General features: G+C 33.7%; 1 protein-coding gene and 1 pseudogene across 9 annotated transcripts in view; one reads left to right on the top strand and one right to left on the bottom strand.

The window, feature by feature from the left end:
- STXBP5L (syntaxin binding protein 5L) overlaps positions 1-22792 on the top strand; it is a 165086-nt gene that overhangs the window by 73327 nt on the left and 68967 nt on the right. For all 9 annotated transcript variants that reach the window (XM_036448297.2, XM_036448292.2, XM_036448295.2 and 6 more), the window contains exons 11-14: positions 3771-3843; positions 15389-15536; positions 16372-16439; positions 22150-22190. In XM_036448297.2, the coding sequence (XP_036304190.1) occupies positions 3771-3843; positions 15389-15536; positions 16372-16439; positions 22150-22190 (330 nt within the window). The remainder of the gene's footprint in view (positions 1-3770; positions 3844-15388; positions 15537-16371; positions 16440-22149; positions 22191-22792) is intronic.
- On the bottom strand, positions 5316-5918 carry LOC118724700 (annotated as a pseudogene).

Genomic DNA, 22792 nt, shown 5'->3' with positions numbered 1-22792 from the left:
GGAGTTTCAGGTTCAATATCAGGTAAGTGCTTTAAACTTTGATAAGGATGGTGGAAGCTGAGCTGGGAGGGTTCTATAGGGGTCCAGGGTGAAATCACTTGGGGAAATTGAGGTCTCCTAATAGCCTCTCCTAGACCAGCTCCACCCATCCCATTCTAAAGCCAATCAAAGTTAAAGCACTTACCTAATATCAGTGATCTGTAACTCTGGTGGTGCTGCATCTGTTTCACATCTGGCTTTGCTTCAGATGCAACTGCAGCACCTCTGATTACTCTGGGATTGCTGATGTGTGGTTAGTGATTTATTTCAATTTTGAGAATAATTTTCTGAAGGATCTGCAGGAGGAGAGGTGCTTACATATTTTTATCAGCCCAAATTTAAAGACTTCTTGTAAACATAAAAAATAATCTAAACTATATGTAAATTACATAATGGAATCTAATAATAATAATATTGATAATTAAATATTTTAACAATGAAATCTAAACATTTAAAATGGTGAAACATAAAAAAGGAACTATGAGTTTATGATTAAAACATAGTGTATATATACATTCCCACATATAAATATTCCCACACTGGACTTGGAGACTTAGACTTGCAGAATATTTGGGTTTGTGATTTTACCTCTGCCATTTCCTAGCTACGTGACCTTGGATAAGTAATCACTTTATGTTTGAGTTTCATTTATCATTGGTAGAAAGAAAATAATAATACTGATTCCAAATGATTATTGAAAGGCTAAAGTGAATGTGCTTTATAAACTAAGAAGATAAGTTGTGGGTTTTATTATTCATATTAATTTGTTTTATTCTTTGGTTTCATGTTTTTTAAAATGGGTTAAGTAGATAGGAGATGACAATCAAAGTGGCACTTTATTTCTAGAATTCCTGGGGATAGATAAATTACCTGTGTTAACAATTATTTATGGGATGCTTCTATGGCCTTAATACTGTAAGAACTTGTTGAGAATACTGATGAAGTATGAAACTGATCTCTGGTGTCAAATTATATAAAATATGGTCAGATGAGGGAGATAATTATGACAAGTTTAAAAAATATGACATCTTAAGTTTTTAAATTATACTAATTTCAAGCTAGTCAAGTAGTCGGTAACTGAACTATTCATGCAAAGGTTTATGGGAAGAGGATTTAGATAGGCTTGAAGAATGACTTGAATCTTAAAAAAGGATATTGAGTAAATGTTTTAGAAATTGTGAGATAAGCATGAGGTCAGTTTAGACAAATAACTGAAAGCCTTTGGAGGTATTTGAAAATAGGGAGTTACAGAGGAATTGTGAGGAAATACTAAAATGAAAGAAAGCAGTGTTTTTAGTATGATTTATCCAAAAGGAGTTTGTGGGTTTGAAGAAAGACAGACACTAAAATCTAAAAAATTCCAGATTTCAGCTGGGAAGCTTTTGTGATATGTGCTTTAAAATGGTCAAGATATAAAACAGAGTACTGCCTGTAGGAATTGAAAGAGGAAAATGCACTGAATTTGGTCAACAATTAAATTAGGAGTGACATGGTAGATGAGTCAAAGATAACAAATTTTAAGAATAGTGGTTACATATTAGTAATAGTTTTTTGAAGGAGAGAAAGAAAGTCTAATTATGGAGTTATTTAGAGAATAGGAAATACCTGTAATATTTATTTATGAACATCAGAATATAGATGTTCTTTGAAGTTATGAGAATGAATGATAAAGAAAGAAAGGAAGAAAGAACAGAGGACCAAAAACTGAGTTTATGAAAATTCCTCCCCATTAAAGAGCTTAGAGAAAGAAGATGTTTATGCCAGTAATAAAAACTCAAAATGTGTGCTTACAAAAATCAAACACTATGTGTGTGTTTATATATAAATTTCTATACATCAGTAGAAATTTTAGGACAATTTCTAGAAATATTAAATAAATTATAAATATTTTGTAACCAAGTCTAATCAACTTCTAAGTCACATATATATCTGCTTTTTAGAGAATTGGTAATGCGGATGGAGCTTTTTTGGGGTCAAGGTTAGAAGAAATAGTTTAACTTTTTTCAGTAAAATATAAATGTACTTTATTAACTATTTCTAATTAAAATAATACATGAAAGTGTTAGAAAAATACCCTTCAATACATAACAATATATAATGAAAATTTTCTCTCTCTACCCTTTCAGAGGCAATCACTATTACTAAAATTCTTATGTAGTCTCCTAAAAATAATCTGTGCTTTTCAACAGATCGTTTTCCTAAAGAGGCGAGAGAAGAAAAAGAAGAAACTAGTAGCATAAAATTTCAATGTTCTTCCCATTGAAAAACAAAACAAAAAATAAAAACAACCCAGAAGTATTGAAACAATGTTGAAAAACAATTTTTCAGAAATAAGACAGAAGGGGAAAAGAGCCTTAGTTTGAGAACAGTTTGAGTAGCAAGTAGTGTGCCTGCCTACTGCCACATAGATAGGCACCAACAATTGGCACTCTCCTTCTGAGTTTTAGGGGTTTTGGTTTAGTTTTTCTCTTACAGCATATGATCTATGAATAGTTTCTATAGCTTCTCAGGATTGGAAGGACCGTGAAAGCCATCTATTCCAGTTTCCCATCCAAGACTAGAAATACTGTGGACAAAACTATTGCCATGTGATTGTTCAATTTAGGATTAAATACTAAACTGGCCAGTAGAAACTGCTGGTATAATGAAAGCAGGATGGGATTTAGAGTCAGGAATTCTGGGTTAAAATTTCAGCTCTCTCACTAGCTTTGTAAACTTGTGCCAATCTTGTAACCATTTTGGACCTCAATTTTCCCTATGAAATAGGAAAATATTGATATCTGCTCTAGCTACTGAGAATCAAATAACATGTATGTAAAATGTTTTTGTAAAAACCTGTTCTTTCAATTTAGAATAACCCTTTAATTGTGGCTGCCCCTTATTCTTTATTATAGATGAAAAGCAATGTCTTCCCTGACCACTACAACTAAATTAGTGCTCTCACTCCAACCACAGTAATTTCTTATATCATTGTCCATGTTATTTTTCTTATAGATCACATTACTTGTTCATGGTTTGTATACATCCCTAGAGTGTAAACTCCATGAGAACATGGACCTTGTCAACTTTATTCTCCATATATCCTTTGTTCTTACAAAGTTTCTAGAACATATTGAAGAAAGGAAGGGATGAATAGAGAAAGAACAAGTTGAATTTTAAGAACTTGAAAAATCCTAGACTATCCTTAGATTCTCTGCTTTTTTGAGGTGTATACCATTTGGCACATAGTAGGCAATCTTTAAAACCATGTTAAATCACACTGAATAGAAAGTAAATTTTTTAGTATTAGTGTTGGTCTCATAGGGAAATAAATATGTATCATAGATCAGTAAAAGCAGAACTACTATTTCTTTAGTATATCTCCTTGCAGGCAGGAAATTAAATCAAATGTAAGGTTATAGAAGAATAAGTGTTTATGAGAGGGAGATGACAGACTCGCTCTACTCAAATAATCTCTCTCCACCTTATTATTTTGAGATATATTTAACTCTATGATATGCAACTTCTCATTTTTTTTCTTGTTCCCTGTAATGGTCATAAACATTAAATTTAAGAAATACAACCTATATGTTTTTTAATGTACTCTTCATACTTCTTACTTGAGCTCATATTTTGGTCTTCTCAAATCATTTAAATAACATTTGTACAGCAGATAAAGGAAGTGTAAGTTTGGTGATTTTATAGAATGTGAAATATGAAAACTTTTTCTTCTTCTTTTTTTTAACTTATAGAATTTCAAGAACCCTATGCAGTCGTAGTACTTCTGGAGAAAGATCTCATTGTAGTTGATTTGACACAAAGCAAGTAAGTTATGCATGTTGAGAATACCACTGGCTATTTTAAATCTGTTCATTACAGTTAGAATACTGGAGGACATTATAAATAATTGACATTAGTATTTTTAGATGGCAAATATTCTTTTATGTGGACTATTGTTTTGCTAGAATTACAGAAGTGTAATTAAGTTCAATAATGAAAACTAAACTGGAAAAGTGAAGAGAACATCAAAGAGATTTTAAAGGCAGCACCTAATGCTTAGAGAATAAGAACAAACAAAATGGATCACATTCCTGCTATTTCCCTAAGCAAAAGCAGCTGTTATGAAAAAAAAAAAAATGTACAGTGTACTATGTGGCCATCTGATAGTCTAAAGGAAAATGGTACGTGATAAAAGTATTATTGGACTACTTTATCAGTCAATACAAAAGAGTAGGATAGGATGTTGGAGGCAGATAAGATGGAGGTCCTCTTTTACTTTTTAAAAAATTTCTCATGTTGTTGTGGGCAACGGGAACAAATAGAAAATATTGCTGTAAGAGTGGTGCTGTCCACTCCTTTACATGGACAATAAAACATACACTTGAAATTGATAAACTCTGTCTTCCTTGCTATGTATACTCATTGTAAATGATGATAGGTATAAAACTGATTTTCCCTCATTCTGTGCTCTGGACCCGCAAATCTTTAGTTAGCTGCTGCTGCTTTTTTCCCCCTTCTTATTTATTGATTAAGTTATTACATATGTGTCTTTATCCCCCCATGTTTAATTTTGTTTGTTATTGTTAATCCTCACTGAGGATATTTTTCCATTGATTTCTTTTTTTAAAGAGAGAGTGAAAGGTAAGGAGACAGAGAAACATCAACATGAGAGACATATTGAGAGGTTGCCTCCCACACCCACCCAGATCAGGGCCAGGGATCAAGGATCCAGACTGTAGCTAAGGTACATGTCCTTGACCAGAATCAAATCCAGGAGCCTTCAGTCTGAAGGTCTAAATTCTATCCACTGAGCCAAACCAGCAAGGGCTTCATTTAGCTTCTTATATGTGCAGAACTTTTGTATATTTCTCACTCCTCTGCATGGAATAATCTCTTATTCTCATTATTAATGTCTTATTTATAAGTCTCAAATCAGATATCATTTTCTCAGTAAAAAAAATCTCTTTATCTATATAATTTGGTCAAGTATCCTATTAAGGAGTTTCATAGTTCCCATATTTATCTTCTTCATAGCTCTTGCCAAAGATTAAATTTTCCATTTCTTATTAGTTTAAAGACTGTCTCCTGCCAGACGTTGGGCTTCAAAGTGAAGACGGGGCTTTGTCTCCACATGGAGTATGACAAAGGCAAATGAGACGTCTCTAATATCTTAGCAACATTTACATGGAAATAAAATTTAAATGCAGTCAACTCTGCTTTTGAGGAGGTTTTGGTTAAGCTCCCAAATCTCAATAGCTTGATGCAGTCTCTTATGAGAACACTCAGAAGGTATCTTCTTAAACAACAAACCCATTTTTACTGGTGGAGCCCTCTTAATAACTGTGACTTCATGGGACCGATAACCAATCACATCTTTCTTACTCTCCCTACATGTGTAACAGTTTCTCTGTTTTCACATTTAGTAGTCCATATTTCTGTTTTATCACTGTTAGCTCTAACATTAATAACAGCTCCATATACATCATCACTGTAGTCATCAAAAGATTCTCCAATAAAGCACAGCAGTATCTCTAGCATTTGAGGTCATTTGTCTCTGCTGTTTGTTTCATGCACTTAGCCATCATCCTTCGTGTTTGTTTTTCTCATCTTCCCTTATAGTCTCAATATCATCCTTAAAGGTCAGTAGCCACAGGCAAGCCTTAAATTACTAGACAACTGAATATGATTATACAGAGCTTAGAAGTCTTTAACAATAACAAACTAAGAAATCAGCCAAAGGTTTACTTGCCAAATTTTGCTTTTATCATTTTTTAAAAATTAGAGCACCCATCTGTTCTATAAAGGATGTTTACTATAGTGTTCTGGATTAGCAACCTCCTGCTTAGATTCTGTAGGCAGGGGGTTGGGAGTTGGGTGGTTTCCAATTCCATAGTAGGCATCTTAGGTCAATCTCTGTTTTAAAATTTATGTGATAAGAGACACATAACAAAAGTTACCATTTTTATACATTTATTTTTATGCTTTTCGTTAACTTTTACATGTATGTGAACTTATATTTTGTTTGCAAGTTTTTATTTAAGATTTCATCTTTTTCAGCACTATGTTTTAAAATCTATGTGAGATTTCCATTTCATTGTCTATTACAAGAATTTTAACATAAAAAATTTAATATATTCTTTTCCCTTCAAAATTCTTAGCTTTCAGCCATGTTTAATGTTAACATTAATTTTCAGATTTGGACTCTTTCTATTTTTAAAAATAACTTTTTATTTTTCAATTACAGTTGACATAGAATACTAGTCTCATGTGTATGACATAGTGATTAGACATTTATATAACTTACTAGGTGATTGTCCTGATAAATCTAGTACACATCTGACATCATATGTAGTTATTAAAATATTATTTGCTTATATTTCTTATACTACTAGGTGTACCAGTAAATAATGCAGATTTTTTTAGTAGACAGAGTTACACATATGTTGATATATATGCAATTTGATATGTATGCTATTTTGTTGTATTGACAGCAAGCTTCAAAACTTCATATGTCAAATTTTCTGAATGTGTTAACATCATATATATTTTTATGTTTAAAACATCAAATTTCATGCAAAAAAAGAGCATTTGCAGGAAGTTTCAATTCATTACTTTATTTTGAAGAAAAGATCAGCTCATTGTATACTTTAGGAAGCTTATGGTGAACATGCTTCATCTCAAGATACTTTGTGAACACTGGTTTAAATGCTTTAAAAGTATTGATTTCAATGTGAAAGACAAAGAATGTCCAAGTCAACCAAAAAAGTTTGAAGACCAACAATTACAAGCATTATTGGATGAAGATTCATGTCAAACTCAAAAACAACTTGCAGAAAGATTAAACGTTGCTTAGCAAACAATTTCTGATCATTTTCAAGCAATGAGAAAGATTTTAAAGGAAGAAAAATGAGTACCACATCAATTGAACAAAAACAAATGGAAAAACAAAAAGTCATCAGTAAAATGTTGCTTCAATGGCATGAAAGAAAGTCTTTTTTGCTTTGAATTGTGACTGGTGTAGCAAAGTAGATTTATTTTGAGAATCCCAAATGCACAAAATCATGGGTTGATCCAGGTCAACCATCAACATCGACTGCAAGGCCAAATTGCTTCGGAAAGAAGACAATGTTCTATGATTGGTGGGATCAGGAAGGTATGGTGTATTATGAGCTTCTATAACCTGGTCACTGATCACTACCAACAACAAATAATCAATTTGAACCACGATTTGGTTGCAAAATGACCAGAATGGGCCAGAAGACATGGCAATGTAATTTTGCTTCATGATAACACACCATCACACACTTCAAAACCAGTTAAAGACATGTTAAATGGTCTTGCCTATGAAGTAATAACCACCCACCATCTTCACCAAATCTTACTCCTTTATATTACCACTTGATCCGATTGATGGCATGCGAACTTTCTGAGCAGCACTTCAAAACTTATGAAGAAGTAGAAAATTGGGTCTCTGAATGGTTTGCCTCAAAATAAGAAAAGTTCTATTGAGACAGTATCCACAAATTACCTGAAAGATGGGGGTAGTGTGTAGCTAGCAATAGACATTACTTTGAATAAAGCATTTTTGATGTTTCTCTTGAAATAATCGTGTGATTTTTTTATTACAAAATCCGCATTATTGACCGGTACACCTAGTATATTTTACATCTCCATGACTGCTTTGTAATTATCAATTTATACTGTATTAATCTCTTCTCCTTTCTCCCGAATTCCCCAACCCTCCTACTATTATATTTGGCAACCATAAAAATGTTCTCCGTAATTATAACTTTGTCAACTTGTTTTGTTTTTTATATTTCACATATAAGTGATATTATATGGCATTTAACTTTCTCTGATTTATTTCACTCAGCACAATATCCTCTAGATCTATCCATGTTGTTGCAGATGACAATATTTCATTTTTTATGACTCAGTAATATTCCATTGCATATACACTGAGTGGTCAGATTATTATGATCACTTGACATTTGTAGGCAAGTTAGCTGTACACTGCATCATATGGAATATGGAAGCTGAAGGCCTGTTTGCACACCTTTGCTGTCTGCAGTTACCAAGATAAAACGTTTTCAATTCACATGGGAACACAAGGATTGGACAGTTGAGCATTGGAAAAAAGTCATATGGTCCAATGAATCACATTTCCAGTTGCATCATGCAAATGGCAGAGTGAGAATTTTGCAGAAACAGCATGAAAGCATGCACCACACATGCATGAGTACAACCCTTCAAGCTGGTGGGGGCAGTGTTATGTTTTGGGGCATGTTTACATGGCATGATTTGGGCCCTTTAATTCATGTGGAACAATGTCTGAATAGCATAACATACCTAAGTATCGTTGCTAATCAAGTTCATCCTATCATGGTGGCATATCCCAATGGAGATGGCTTCTTCCAGCAAGACAATGCACCATGCCACTGTGCTCGTATTGTGCAGGAGTGGTTTCAAGAACATGAGGGAGACTTTACCATACTTAGGTGACCCCCACAATCACCATATCTCAATCTAATTAAGCATTTGTGGGACGAAGTAAAAGAGCCATCAGGCAGCTTGTTCCACAACCATCAAATTTCACAGAACTGGATAGTGCTAACAGGCATGGTGTCAGATTCCTCGCATCACCTTTCAGCATCTTGTGAAGTCAACGCCAATAAGAATTGCCACAGTATTGAAGGCAAAAGGTGGCCCAACAAAATACTGATGGGATAGTCATAATAATCTGGCCACTCAGTGCATATGTACCACAACTTCTTTATCCATTCATCTCTTGATGGACACTTAGATTGCTTCCATATCTTGTATATTATAAATAGTGCTACAGTGAACATATAGATAAATATAACTTTTTAAATTAGTGTGTTGAGTTTTCTCAGATAAATACCCAGAAGTGGAATTATTGGGCCTTTCTTTGTCTCTTGTTAAAGTCTTTATTTTACAGTTTATTTAATCAAGTATAAGTAATGCTACCCTAGATCTTTTACTTTTTTTGTTTTTATATTGTGAAATATATTTTTCCATCCCTTTACTTTCAATCACCCTATGTCTTTTGATTGGAGCATTTCATCAATTTTCAATTAAAGTAATTATTGAGAGATATATTGTTATTGCCCTTTTATTTTTAATTTTTTAATTTTTTTATTCTTAAAAAAGACTCTTCAATGTTTCTTGTAATACTGGTTTGGTGATAATGAACTCTTTTAGTTTTTCCTTTTTGGGAAGCTCTTCATCTCTCCTTTGATCCTAAATAATAACTTTGCTGGGTAGTAATCTTGGTTGTAGGTCCTTGCTTTTCACCTCTTTGAATATATCACACCAATCTCTTCTGGCCTGCAAATATTCTGTTGAAAAATTAGCTGTCAGTCTTAAAGGAGCTCCTTTATAAGTAAGTAGCTGCTTTTCTCTTGCTGATTTTAAGATTTTCTCTTTGTCTTTAAACTTTAGCATTCTAATTAAGTTGTATCTTAGTGTGGGCCTCTTTGGGTTTTCTTGGTTGGGACTCTCTGTGCTTTCTGGGCTTGCATGTCTATTTCCTTCACGAGATTAGGGAATTTTTTTCATTATTATTTCTTTAAATAGGTTTTCACTTTCTGTTCTCTCTCTTCTCCTTCTGGTATCCATATGATGTGAATGTTGGAATGTTTGATCTTGTCCCACAGACCCCTAAAACAGTCTTCATATTTTTGTATTCTTTATTCTTTTTGAGATAAAGGAGTCCTGTCTTTTACTGACAGTACTAATCAATCAATATGTTTTTTTTTTTAACACAACAAATCTGAAACCCAATAATAACTCAAGTTAATTATTTTAATGTTGGTGATAACACAATTCAATTAGTTTTAAGACCTTTAATATACTCAAAATCTATCAAGTATCCTAAATGACAAAAGTCATTTAGCCTCTTTAAAAAACAAACCTTGCAAGTTCATTACACATTCAGTCCATCCATGTTGCATTCATACAATTAGTTTTCAAGGATATAATTGATAATTAATTTTTCAAGTCCAGGTCTTTTACATCGTTGGTTAAGTTTATTCCTAGGTACTTTTTTTTTTTTTAATTCAATTGCAAATGGGATTGTTTCCTTAATTTCTCTTTCTGATAGCTCATTATTGGTGTATAAAAATGCAACTGATTTCTGAATATTAATGTTTTTCTGCTACTTTACTGAACTCATTGATCAATTCTAGTAGGTTTTTGGTGGAATCTTTAGGGTTCTTTCTATACAGTATCATGTCATACCCAAATAATTACAGTTTTACTTCTTCCTTTCCAATTCAGATGCCCTTTATTTCTTTTTCTTGTATAATTGCTGAGGTTCAGACTTCTAATACTATGTTGAATAAAAATGGTGAAAGGGAACAACCTTGTCTTGTTTCTGAACTTAAGGAAAATACTTTTAGCTTTTCCCTGTTGAAAATGATGTTGGCTGAGGGTTTGACATATATTGCCTCCATTATGTTGAGGTATGTTTCCTCTATTCCCACTTGGCTGAGAGTTTTTGTTTAATCATAAATGGACGCTGAATTTTGTCAAATGTTTTTCTGCATGTATTGATATGATAACATGATTTTTATTGTTCAGTTTGTTTATGTGTTATATAATGTTAATTGATTTATGGGTATTGAACTAATCTTGCTTCCCTGGAATAAATGATGTATGAACTTTTTAATGTATTGCTGAATTTGGTTTAATATTTTGTTGATAATTTTTACATCTATGCTCATCAGAAATATTAATTTCTCTTTTTTGTTATGTCTGTTTGGTTTTGAAATTAGGATAATGATGGCTTTATAATGAGCATCTTTCAAATATTTTGAGAAAAATAGATATTAATTCCAGGATTTTTGTTTGTTGGGAGTTTTTTTTTAATTTCTTTTTATTTCTTGTTTTAATTTGGAAGATTGAATGTTTCTAGAAATTTCTTCATTTCTTTCAGATTATCTAATTTGCTGACATATAATTGTAGTATTTTCTTGCAATTCTTTGTTTTTCTGTGGTAACAGTTGCTACTTTGTATTCTTTATTCTTTTTGCTGTTCTGATTTGGTGTTTTCTGTTACTTTATTTTCTAAATTGTAGGTTCAATTCTCTGCTTCATCTAATCTGTGGATTCCCTCCAATGTATTCTTCATTTATGACTGGTACTTTTTATGTTTTCTTTTTCCATTTTTATGTTTCCTTTATCTTTGTTGAAGTTTTCACTGAGATCTTTGAGCATCCTTATAACCAGTATTTTGAACTCTGAATCTTACAGCTTTCTCTTCTCCATTGGGTATAGTTCTTTTTTTTTTTTTTTTTTTTTTTTTTTTTTTTTTTTTTTTTGTTTTTTTTTTTTTTTTTTTTTTTTTTTTTTTTTTGAGTTTTGTTCTGTTCTTTCACTTGGGACATGTTTCTTTGTTTCCCTATTTTGGCTGCCTCTCTGTATTTGTTTCTATGTATTAAGTAGAGCTGCTACACTTACCAGTCTTTGTAGAGTGGCCTTATGTAGTAGGTATCCTATGGGGTGTAGTGGCATAGTTTACCTGAGTCAGTGTTCCAGGAGTATACCCTTATTTGGGTTGTGTGTGTCCTGTTATAGTTGAGCCTTGATTACAGTTGGCACATCAATGGTAAGGATTGACCTTTGTGATTGATTGATTGTGAAGACTGGCTGTGACTACACTAGAGAAGATGTCACACAGAGGCTTACCCTATGGAGTAAAATTTGCTTTGCTGCTCAGTCTTTCCTTTGAGTATATCATTTGTGGAAGTGGTTGGGTGGTTTGAAGCTGGTCACTTGGTGTATTGCTCCTATGGACTCTTGGAAAATGCAGGCCAAGGTCTGCTGCCTGTGCCATACCCAGGGCCACTTGATATTATCTTCAAAATGATCTGCAGGTGGATGCCACTTGTGCTGGACTTGAAAGTGCCTGGGAGAGGCTAAAGTGTGAAATGAGGCAAGCTGTCGCTAGTGGTGAGCTTGGGACTGCTAAGCAAAAGGTACAGAGCACCTAAAGGGCATATGATGCTTGTTTGGGATTGTGAACCTTTGAGAGATTTTAGGAAATTCCACAGCATGAGTTGCTATAGGCCATTTGTATGGAAAAGTCACTGGAAGTTATTTGGATGGGTTCAGAAGTTGGGTGCTGTATATCTAATGGAATCAGTAAGGTAGGGGCAGTATTAGCCAGGTTGAAGGAGATTCATATATGGTGCCCAGCTGCATCCACATGGGAAGAACTTAGAAAAGAAGCAATGGCTTCTGTCAGTACTTTTATCTGGGGAAAAAAGTTTCCACTCTAGCTCTTGCCCTGAAGCAAGACAATTCAATTCCTCCCTGTATGTTCCTGGCATCTTTTGAGTTGTCCTTGCACTGCTGGAGCTCAGAGTAATTGAATCCATCAACAATAAGTTTGTGTTTAGGTCCTGTAAGAAGAATGCCTGTGACTCCAGGGGCCCTCTAACTCACTCAGCCACAATCTCTGGTGGTTTTCAGAGCTGGAAGTTATGGGGGCTTCTCTTCCTGGTTGTGGAACCCTGGGCTGGGGAGCCTGATGGTGAGTTTGGACTTCCTGCTTCCAAGGGAGGATCTTTGAGCCCAGATATTCCTGCTGATTTTGAACTGCCACATATAGGTGTGGGGCCAGTCCTTTCCACTTCTTCTTCCCTAATACCAGACTCAACGTGGCTTCTTTTTTATATCCTTAATTATAGGACTTCTGTTCAGTTAGACTTCAGGTGGGTCTCCATGATGGGTTGTTCTGTAGTTTAGTTGTAATTTTGATGTGGTCATGAGAGGAGGTGAATGCTTTATTTACATACTTCACCATCTTTACTAGAAACCGAGACACCACTTTTTTCTTTTTTTAATTCCACACTATTTTTTTTAATTAAATATATTTTACGAGTTTAATTTTTCAGTTACATTTTACTTTCAATAGCATTTGTATTATTTTTAGTGTACAGCATAGTTATTAGATAATCATATACTTTACAAAATGTTCCCTCCAATATTTCTAGTACACATTATACCATACATGATTATTATAATATTAATAACTATATTTCCTATACTGAATTTTACATCCTTATCACTATTTTATAACTACCAGTTTGTACTAAATCCCTTCACTGTTTTAACCCATCCCTTAATCCCTTTCCATCTGTCAATCAACATTTTGTTCTCTGTATCTAGGAATATGTTTCTGTTTTGTTTGTGTGTTTTTTTTTCTTTAGATTCCACTTATGAGAGCAGTCATATGGTTTTTGTCTTTCTCTGTATGACTAGTTTCACTTATCATAATAAATAACTTCTATCCATCTATCCTGTTGTGAGTACTTGTGGGGGATGGGAACCTGGCTGATTTGCACTCCCAGCCTGGGTAGCCTGGTGGGGGACTGAAACTCCTCATTCCTCAGGGGACATATCCCTCTGGATTAGGGGTGTCGAACTCAATCAGAGAAGGGGCCAAAATCTAAAATCCAGCCTAAATCGCGGGCCGAATGGTTTACTGAACAGTCATAAACTGTCATTGTGATGGAAACGCAGCGGAGTGCAGTGATGACAGCGCGGTACGGGTTACATTGCAAGGCCTGGCGGGACGGATTTGGCCCGCGGGCCTTGTGTTTGACACATGTGCGAGTCTGGATCCTCAATTGCTACATGTAGGAGCAGGTTGGTTCATTTTGTGTCTCCTCCCCTTCTACCAGTCTCTATGTGTCATCTTTTATATATCTTATATGACTTAAGTTCTCCTAATTTTCAAATGGTAATTCAGGTTGATTATGCTATAGTTTAGTTATTATAGGTGGTAATGGGAGGACATGAGTGCAGCTTCCATCTTCTCTGCCATCTTGGTTGGAATTTCTGAGCTCCTTCCTTTCTTCGTTTCTTCCTTCCTTCCTTCCATCCCCATATTTAATCTTCTATATAAAAGCAAACATTAGGGCTTACAAATTTTTTTCTTTTCTTGGTTTCTTGGATTTGTAGCTTTGTTTACATTTCCACAGCAACCAATTTACACTTTTAAATCTAAATTCCTATAATACATATTTAGTTGTTATTTCTTTCTTAAATATCTTTTTCTATGCTCTTTACCAATATACTAAAATATTTAATGCAAACATTTTTACAATATTGTTCACCTTGTCAGAAGTCTATCATTACAACCACTTACTATTATCAGATGCCAAGTTGTAGATCTCTAAGGTGATCCATTTAGTTAATTTCAGTTCTTCCATCTAAGAAATATTGATAAATTCTATTCTGAAAGGGGGGATCGCTGATCCATGCAGTTTAACCTACTTGCCATTTTTTTAATGCAGCTTGTTTCTTCTCACCTGATTTTGCATATACTGCTATTCCTTTCTGTAGCAAGTACACACACACACACACACACACTACATTCTCTGAAGGTTGAACTAAGTTATTTATTAAGTTCTTAACAGTGAGGGGAGGAAATTATTTTTATTTTTAAATATATTTTCATTGATTTCAGAGAGGAAGGAAGAGAGATAGAAACATCAATTATGAGAAAGAATCATTGATTTATTGCCTCCTGCATGCCCCCTACTGGGGATCAAGCCCGCAACCTGGGCATGTGCCCTTGGCCAGAATTGAACCTGGGACCCTTCACTCCACAGTCTGATGCTCTATCCAACTAGGACTGGGAAATTATTTTTAATAGCCCCCCCAAATACACATTATATCAGAACTAACATGATTACACAAACCTGGAATAGATGGAACGTAGAATAATATTTGGTTCCTTCTACTGCAGTGCCTGGTACATCTGGTACATAAGAGCTGCACAATATATTGTGGCTATAAGAATTATTAATTTGGTCCTATTAAACTTATATGCCCTTTAAAATTATAGTAGACTTGAGGATATAAAATTTACTGAATCCATAAGTCTGCATTATCACTATTTTCTCTAGTTTGCATAGGAAATTATCTTAAACATGCTATAATCATGCATAGCTTTCAATTACTCTTGAAAAAAAATACAAAAACAAAAACTCACTTAAATATTACCTCCTTTGAAGAACATGAAAAACTTACTAAGAAGATATTTTCATACTAATAATTATGTTATAAAAATATTCAGATAAAAATAATATTACTGTGGAATTTTTGAATTATGAAAGCAAATTCATTATTCAAGTAAAATTATACCAATATTTATATTTCATTTTATGGATAAGTACTTAAAAATCATTGTTATTATATGATTCTTATTTTGAGATGCTTAAAAAATAATTAAGTGAAATACATAATTAAAATATAGAATATTTTAGTGTGTTTTATAAAAGTTATTTTAATTTTTGTCATTGAAAAATGCACTTAATATATTGTGTTTATCTATTAGCTTTCCAATCTTTGAAAATCCATATTCCATGGACATACATGAGTCACCAGTTACGTGCACAGCCTACTTTGCTGATTGCCCACCAGATTTGATACTAGTACTCTACGCTATAGGAGTCAAGCATAAAAAACAAGGATACAGTAATAAGGTAAAAGTAACAAAAATAAATTATCTTGTATTCATATTCATATCATGTGATCACATTTTTTTGTTATATTGTTTTCAGACTTTCCATAAAAGACTTGAAAATTTTTCTTGAGATTACAAGCTGGAATTAGTAAAAGACATAACCTCTGGAATTCAAATTTCCTAAATGCTACATAGCTTTATACTTATAGGAATATAAATGTATTATATTTTATAAATACTTATCTATCATATATATATATGATATATTTAAAAGAACTGATTTGGATTATAAGATATAATTTAGTTATTTTAGGTGAAGGGTTATGTTTTAAGAAATGTAAGTCTGCTCTTCCTAGTTAATCATTTTTTATCAGTCATTGATTAACAAGACATAATTATCAAAAGCCATTTGTTAAATAACTTTCTGGAATTTCATCTACAGGATTCAAATACTTACAATTGTAGTAGACCACCTATTATGTTTTCTATTATTTGTACAAGGCTTAGGGGGTGGACAACTCAAGGAGGGCACAATTTAAATTGTATTCCATGTTAAATGGCACCAGAATAGTTTGGCAGTATACAGATTATGTGGCAAATATAACAACCCTATATTTTTATGATTGGAAAACCTTATTTGACTTTTTAATCTTTGTTCAAATCAACATTTTTAAAGGTGATGAAATTATACACTTGGAATTACACATTTGGTTGAGAGAATTAAAGGTAGCTACATACTTCATCCTCCCTTACTTTATAAGAAAATATTTTATTTTAAAATATTTTCACTTAAAATGTAGAAGTTATTCAAATTTTAAAAGTGAACATAAATTTTTCCTGGATAATATGTTTAGGAGTGGCCAATCACTGGAGGAGCTTGGAACCTTGGGACACAGACATATCCAGAAATTATTATTACTGGGTAAGTGGGATGTGATTTTTAAATTTATCAATTTATTATCAAATATATTTGATTGAATTTTTACAATTTCTCATAATTATGCTCTAGGCAGATTGACTGCTCAAGTAAAATAAAAATATAAGACACAAATGCTATCCAAAGATTATAACATTGGTGGAAGATAGAATGAAACCACTGAAAACATAGACATACAACAAAAATAATTAAGTGTAGATTGTAAGGGTAGGAGAAAGTAAAAAAAAAAAAAAAAAAAAAAAAAAAAAAAATTACAAGAGACTAGTCAAGGAAGAATTCCTTTGGAAATCAGATTATTAGCTTTAGAATGGCCCTTAACAACATCTCTTGGTTCTTGACAAAGTCATTGTTCTATGTCTCATCAGGTAGTTATATAAAGTATGTTTCAAAATTTATAACACCAGAAATGATACCATTTTCTATAGCAGCCTACTAAATGCTCTAATATTCAGAATGAAAATAGAGACATAACAACAGATAAAGATGAGATTTAAAAGATAATAAGGTGTTCTGCTAATGGGATAGTAGAGTAGATGTACTTTTCCCTTTTCTTCCCACTAAATACAACTAAATACCCTGAATATTATATATTAAACAAACATAATTTGACTAGAAAAGCTGTAAAGTCAGACTGGCAAGGCTCCCAAGTTCTACAGAATGACAAGGTGTTAAGTTTCCTGGGTTTTCTTTTTGCCTTATGTATTCCAGAATTGGAGCTGAAGAAGCTGGCAACCTAGATCTGCCAATGGTCACACAAAAAATCAAACACCAACAAAAGCTAGTTCTCTATAGCCAAAGGATGAGCAAAGGGGCAGTTTATTGATACAGAAAATTCTTAGAAAATAATCTCTCTACTTCAGCTAATTGTCACCCCAACTCACTCAAGCAAAACAGACTGGGGAGCCTAGATTTTCAACCTCATTAGGCTGTAAAAAGGTGCTTCAGTTTCCTCCTGAGAAGAGTATCATTTTCTGACACTGAACTAAGGCTGAGTAGGAATCTGGGACTTTTAACTCTGCTTGGTGGTGATGAAACCCATCATCTGTGGGGTTACAGGAGTCATGTGGGGGCCAGAATTTTCACCACTGCCAAGCAATAATGAGCCCCATATCTTCTACTTTTGTGTCAGTGGAAATTCAGTGAATAAAGAGAGAACAGGACTAAAAATGTATGTAAGAAAATGATTACTGAAATCTTTCCAAATTTGGCAGAAGACATGAACATATAAATTCCAGAAACTGAATAAATCACAAGAAACCCACAAGTCACATCATAGTTAAACCTATGAACATTACACTAAGAAGAAAAAAAATGAAAACAGCAAAAGAGGAATGACTATAGGGCAAAATCCTGTAGTCTCACCCTATGAATGATGGTGAATTTCTTATCAGAAACTGTAGAAGCCAAAAGGAAAACTAAATTTCAAGTGCTGCTACAATAGAAAAAAACTGGCAACCCAAAATGTTATACCCAGCAAATTATCATTCAGGAAGGAAGGAAATATCAACAGTTTCTCAGAAGGAAACAGAGTTTGTCAGCATAAGACCTATCCTAAAAGAGTAGCAAATGGGCCGAAACCAGTTTGGCTCAGTGGTAGAGCGTCGGTCTGTGGACTGAAAGGTCCCGGGTTCGATTCTGGTCAGGGGCATGTACGTTGGTTGCGGGCACATCCCCAGTAGGGGTGTGCAGGAGGCAGCTGGTCGATGTTTCTCTCTCATCAATGTTTCTAGCTCTCTGTCTCTCTCCTTTCCTCTCTATAAATATCAATAAAATATATTTTAAAAAAAAGAGTAGCAAATGGAAGTTCTCTAAGCAGAAAGCAAATGATAAAAGAAGTTAAGCCTGGAATGTCAAGGAAAAACACAGTAAGCAAAAATAATGGGCTTTTTTTTCTCTTGACTTTTAAAAATTGTATTTCATGGTTGAATAAATATTATAGTTACATTGTCTGATGTAATTCTACATATATAGAGGGGAAAATTTTAAAACAAGTATAAATAGGAGGTGATAATGTAATGTAAAGGAAGGTGGGGGTTTTATACTCCCTTGGAAATGGTAATATGACACCAGTTGATTGTGGTAAGTTGTTTTACTTTAAGCAACCATTAAAAACAAACCAGTGCAAATATTGTAGATACATTGAAAAACACTGACACACCAAAATGGATGACTAAAATAATTCAGTTAACCCATAGGCAGGGAGAAAAAAAACATGAAGTTCAAGTTTAAATGCTCTAAATACACCAATTCAAATTCACAGATTGGCTGAGAGGATTAAAAATTATGATCCAGAGTCAAGACAGTCCCTTCAATAAATGGTGTTGGAAAAATTGGACAGATATATGCAAAAAAATGAAACTAGACCACCAATTTACACCATACACAAAAATAAACTCAAAATGGATCAAGGACTTAAACATACTATGAGAAACTATAAAAATACTATAGGAATCCATAGGCAGAAAAATCTGACATATGCCAAAGCAATTTCTTCACTGATACTACTCCTAGGGCAATGGAAACTAAAGAGAAAATAAACAAATGGTGCTACATCAAAATAAAAACCTTTTGCAGAGCAAAAGAAACCATCAATAAAACAATAAGAAAGCCCAATGCATGGGAGAACATATTTGCCAATGATATCAATGATAAGGGTTTAATCTCCAACATTTACAGGGAACTTAAGAAAAAGCAGCTTAACAAAAAGAAGATAAACAACTCAATCAAAAAAAGGGCAACTGATCTAAATAGACACTTTTTGAAAGAAGACAGAAGGAAGGCCAAGAGACATATGAAAACCTGTTCAAGTCACTAATCATCAGAGAGATGCAAATCAAAACAAAAATACGGTACCATCTCACACTTGTCAGAATGGCTATTATCAAGTCAATAAATGACAAGTGCTGGCGAGGACGCAGGGGAAAAAAAGAAACCCTCATTCACTGCTGGTGGGAATGCAGACTGGTAAAGCCACTGTGAAGAACAGTATGGAGTTTCCTCAAAAAATAAAAAATAGAACTCCCATTTAACCCAGTGATCCCACTTCTAGGGATATATCTCAAGAATCTAGAAACACAAACCAGAAAGGATATATGCACCCCTATGTTCATGGCAGCATAATTCACCATAGCTAAGATTTGGGAACAGCCTAAGTGCCCATCAGCAGATGAGCGGTTTAAAAAACTGTGGTACATCTACACAATGGAATACTACGCTGCAGTAAAAATGAAGTTCTTACCATTTGCAACAACATAGATATACTAAGTGAAATAAGCCAGGCAGAGAAATATAAATATCACATGATCTCCCTCATTTGTGGAATATATTGAACAACATAAACTAGTGAATAAAAATAGATCCAGAGACAGAGAAACATCAATCAGAATGTAAAACCTCAGGGAAGGTAGGGGACAGTAAGAGTAATGGGGAGAGATCAACTAAAGGATTTATATGCATGCATATAAGCCTAGTCAATGGACACAGACAACAGGGGGTGGGAGCATGAATGGGAGGTAGGAGGTAATGGGGGAATAAGGACACATACGTAATACCTTAAAAAATAAATTTAAAAACAAAAAACATATATGGCAATACCAGAAAAAAAATTATGATCCAACTTCATGCTATTTACAATACATTCACCTCAAATATAACAGTATGGTCAGGTTGAGAGAAAAGGAATTGAAAAAAATACTCTATAAAATAATTATGGAGAGTGACATTAGCAAGATACCAGGATAGCCCTAGACCTTGTTTCTTCATGTAGACACTGACATAACAGTATATGGTTCAAAAGTTTTTATGAAAACTTGAGAAACAAGTAAAAAGTTGTAGTGCCCAGGCAAATTCAAAGCCAAGTTCAACTGCCCTTCCCCTGCTGTCCTGGTCACCTCCAACTGCCCTCCCCTGCAAGCCTGGTCCCCTGCAAGCCTGGTCCCCCGCAACTGCCCTCCTCTGCTAGCCAATTTGGTTCATTTTCCATGCCAGTCAGCATCAAAAGCTCCACCTCCTAGGCAGCCATTGGCTCCTCACAGTTGACCCAGATTTAGTTCTGATTGGTCGGTTTCTATGCCAGTCAGTGTCAAAAGCTCCACCTCCTAAGCAGCCATTGGCTTCTTGCAATTCACACAGATTTGGTTCTGATTGGTCAGTTTCTTTGCCAGTCAGCATCAAAAGCTCCGCCTCCTAGGCAACCATTGGCTCCTTGCAATTCACCCAGATTTGGTTCTGATTCGTTTGTTTCTATGCCAGTGAGCATCTCCAGGCCTGATCATAGAGGCGGGGCTAATCAGCAGCTGCCTCAGGCTGCTGCCAGTGGCTGAACTGCTGACCTCTGGGAGAGAGAGAGAGGCTTGGCTGCTGGCAAGGGAGAGAGAAGTAGGATCTGATCACCATGTTTCTCTATCCAGGCCTCGCCAGCAGCTGCTACTACTGCTGATCAGCCCCACCTCTCTCTCTCTCTCTCTCTCAGAGGTCAGCAATTCAGCCCACTCACTTGCTTCCTGCATAGCCTGATGAACGGTTGAGTCTTTTGGTCCTTGCAGATGTGATGGACCTGGTGTTTTTATATATTAGGATAGTCAAGATATAAGAGCAACCTGGGTGTCTATCAATAGATGAATGAATAAAGATTTGGCACATATATGCAATGGGATATTACTCAGCCATAAAAAAAGAATAAAATCTTGCCATTTGCAATATGGATGGACCTGGAGAATATTATCTTAAGTGAAATAAGTCAGACAGAGAAAGACAAATACCATATGATTTCATTTATATGTGGGATTTGAAGGTTGTTCCTAGATGCTCTTTAGCAGGTGGAAGAAGTTTTCTGTTCCTAGTTTGTTGAGGGTTGTATGTTTTGGGTTTTTTTGTTTGTTTTTCATGAATGAATGGTAATTTTTGTCAAATGCTTTTTCTGCATTTATTGAGATGATCATGTGTGGGAGTTTTTAAATCTTTTAGTATGATGAATTACAATATGATTTTTTTTTAATGTTTCACTGACTTTGCATTCCTGGGATTAAATCCCACCTAGTTATGATGTATACTCCTTTCTATTTATTCCTTCATTTGGTTTTCCAATATTTTGTTGACAGTTTTTTTGCCCATGTTTGAGGAATATTAATTTGTAATTTTCTTGCAATGTTTTTACTGGTTTTGGTATCAGGATAAAACTGACCTCATAAAATGTGTTGGGAAGTATTTTATCCTATTTTCTTTTCTTGGTAAGTTCTTATAGAATTCTTATTATTTATTACCATATAATGATAAAAATATAGTTAGGTTTAAGAATTTGATTTTTATAATTTGAAACTTTAATTTCAGTATGCTATTCATTTCAAAATTATTTTAACATAATCAAAATTGCCCCAACTATCTTTTTTATTGAGTGTAAAAAATTTATATTAAAAAATATTTTTTCCCACAGATCCATTTTCATTGCTTTCTTATTACACATAAAATCTTCTCAGAGTAAAATCTAAGTAATGATTGTTCTTTCTTAAATTTAGATTTTAATGTATTGTTTTAAATGTAAACCATTGTCTTGAGCTTAGAAATGATTTAGTATACTCTAGTTTCATTGAAACAGTATTTTTAAATTGAATTTTAACAATAACTCAAGTTTTATACTTTTAGAATGACTTTTTTAATTTAATATACTTTAATTAATGCTAACTTGTTTTTCATCTAGTCATGCAGATGGATCAATAAAATTTTGGGATGCTTCTGCAAGTAAGTTTTAAGTTTTTTCCCTCTTAGCAGGAAGCACTTGGTTAATATGTACTCATTAATTATTTGAATAATATTTTAGGTACATTTTTACCATACATGTATAGTTGTGTTACAAAAACTTATTTCCTATATTATTAGGTCATTTTACTAGTAAAGTATCTCTACTTTGCTTTACTTCCATAATATAAACAGACAGGACTGAAGTCACTCATTATCACCAACCATTATATTTATAAGAGGCAAACTACATTGGAAAATGTACCAAACTTTGTCAGGAAGAACTAAAAGAATAGCCTTCACCTCCTAACTCTGTGGTTTTGGAAAAGTGTTTTTATCCCATTAGTATTCACTTTTTTCTTTTTAATTATTGTTGAAAGTATTACATATGAGTCTTCACTTTTCTTTATCTCTTGTCTACCAAATCCTGTGAAAATCAAAATAAATTATTTGATAAATGTAAAACATTTTTTTAAATTTGAGAATTTCAAAATTTAAAAGAAATGTACTCTGCTCAACTGAAGGGCATGTATATAAGGATATTTCAGACTTGATTATAACATACATACCTTTCAGAAAATTTAATAACTAAAACAAATAAATGC

Source organism: Pipistrellus kuhlii, unplaced genomic scaffold (genome assembly GCF_014108245.1).
Source record: "Pipistrellus kuhlii isolate mPipKuh1 unplaced genomic scaffold, mPipKuh1.p scaffold_m20_p_2, whole genome shotgun sequence".
NCBI lineage: Eukaryota > Metazoa > Chordata > Mammalia > Chiroptera > Vespertilionidae > Pipistrellus > Pipistrellus kuhlii.
This window is presented reverse-complemented; position numbering and strand designations above follow the sequence as displayed.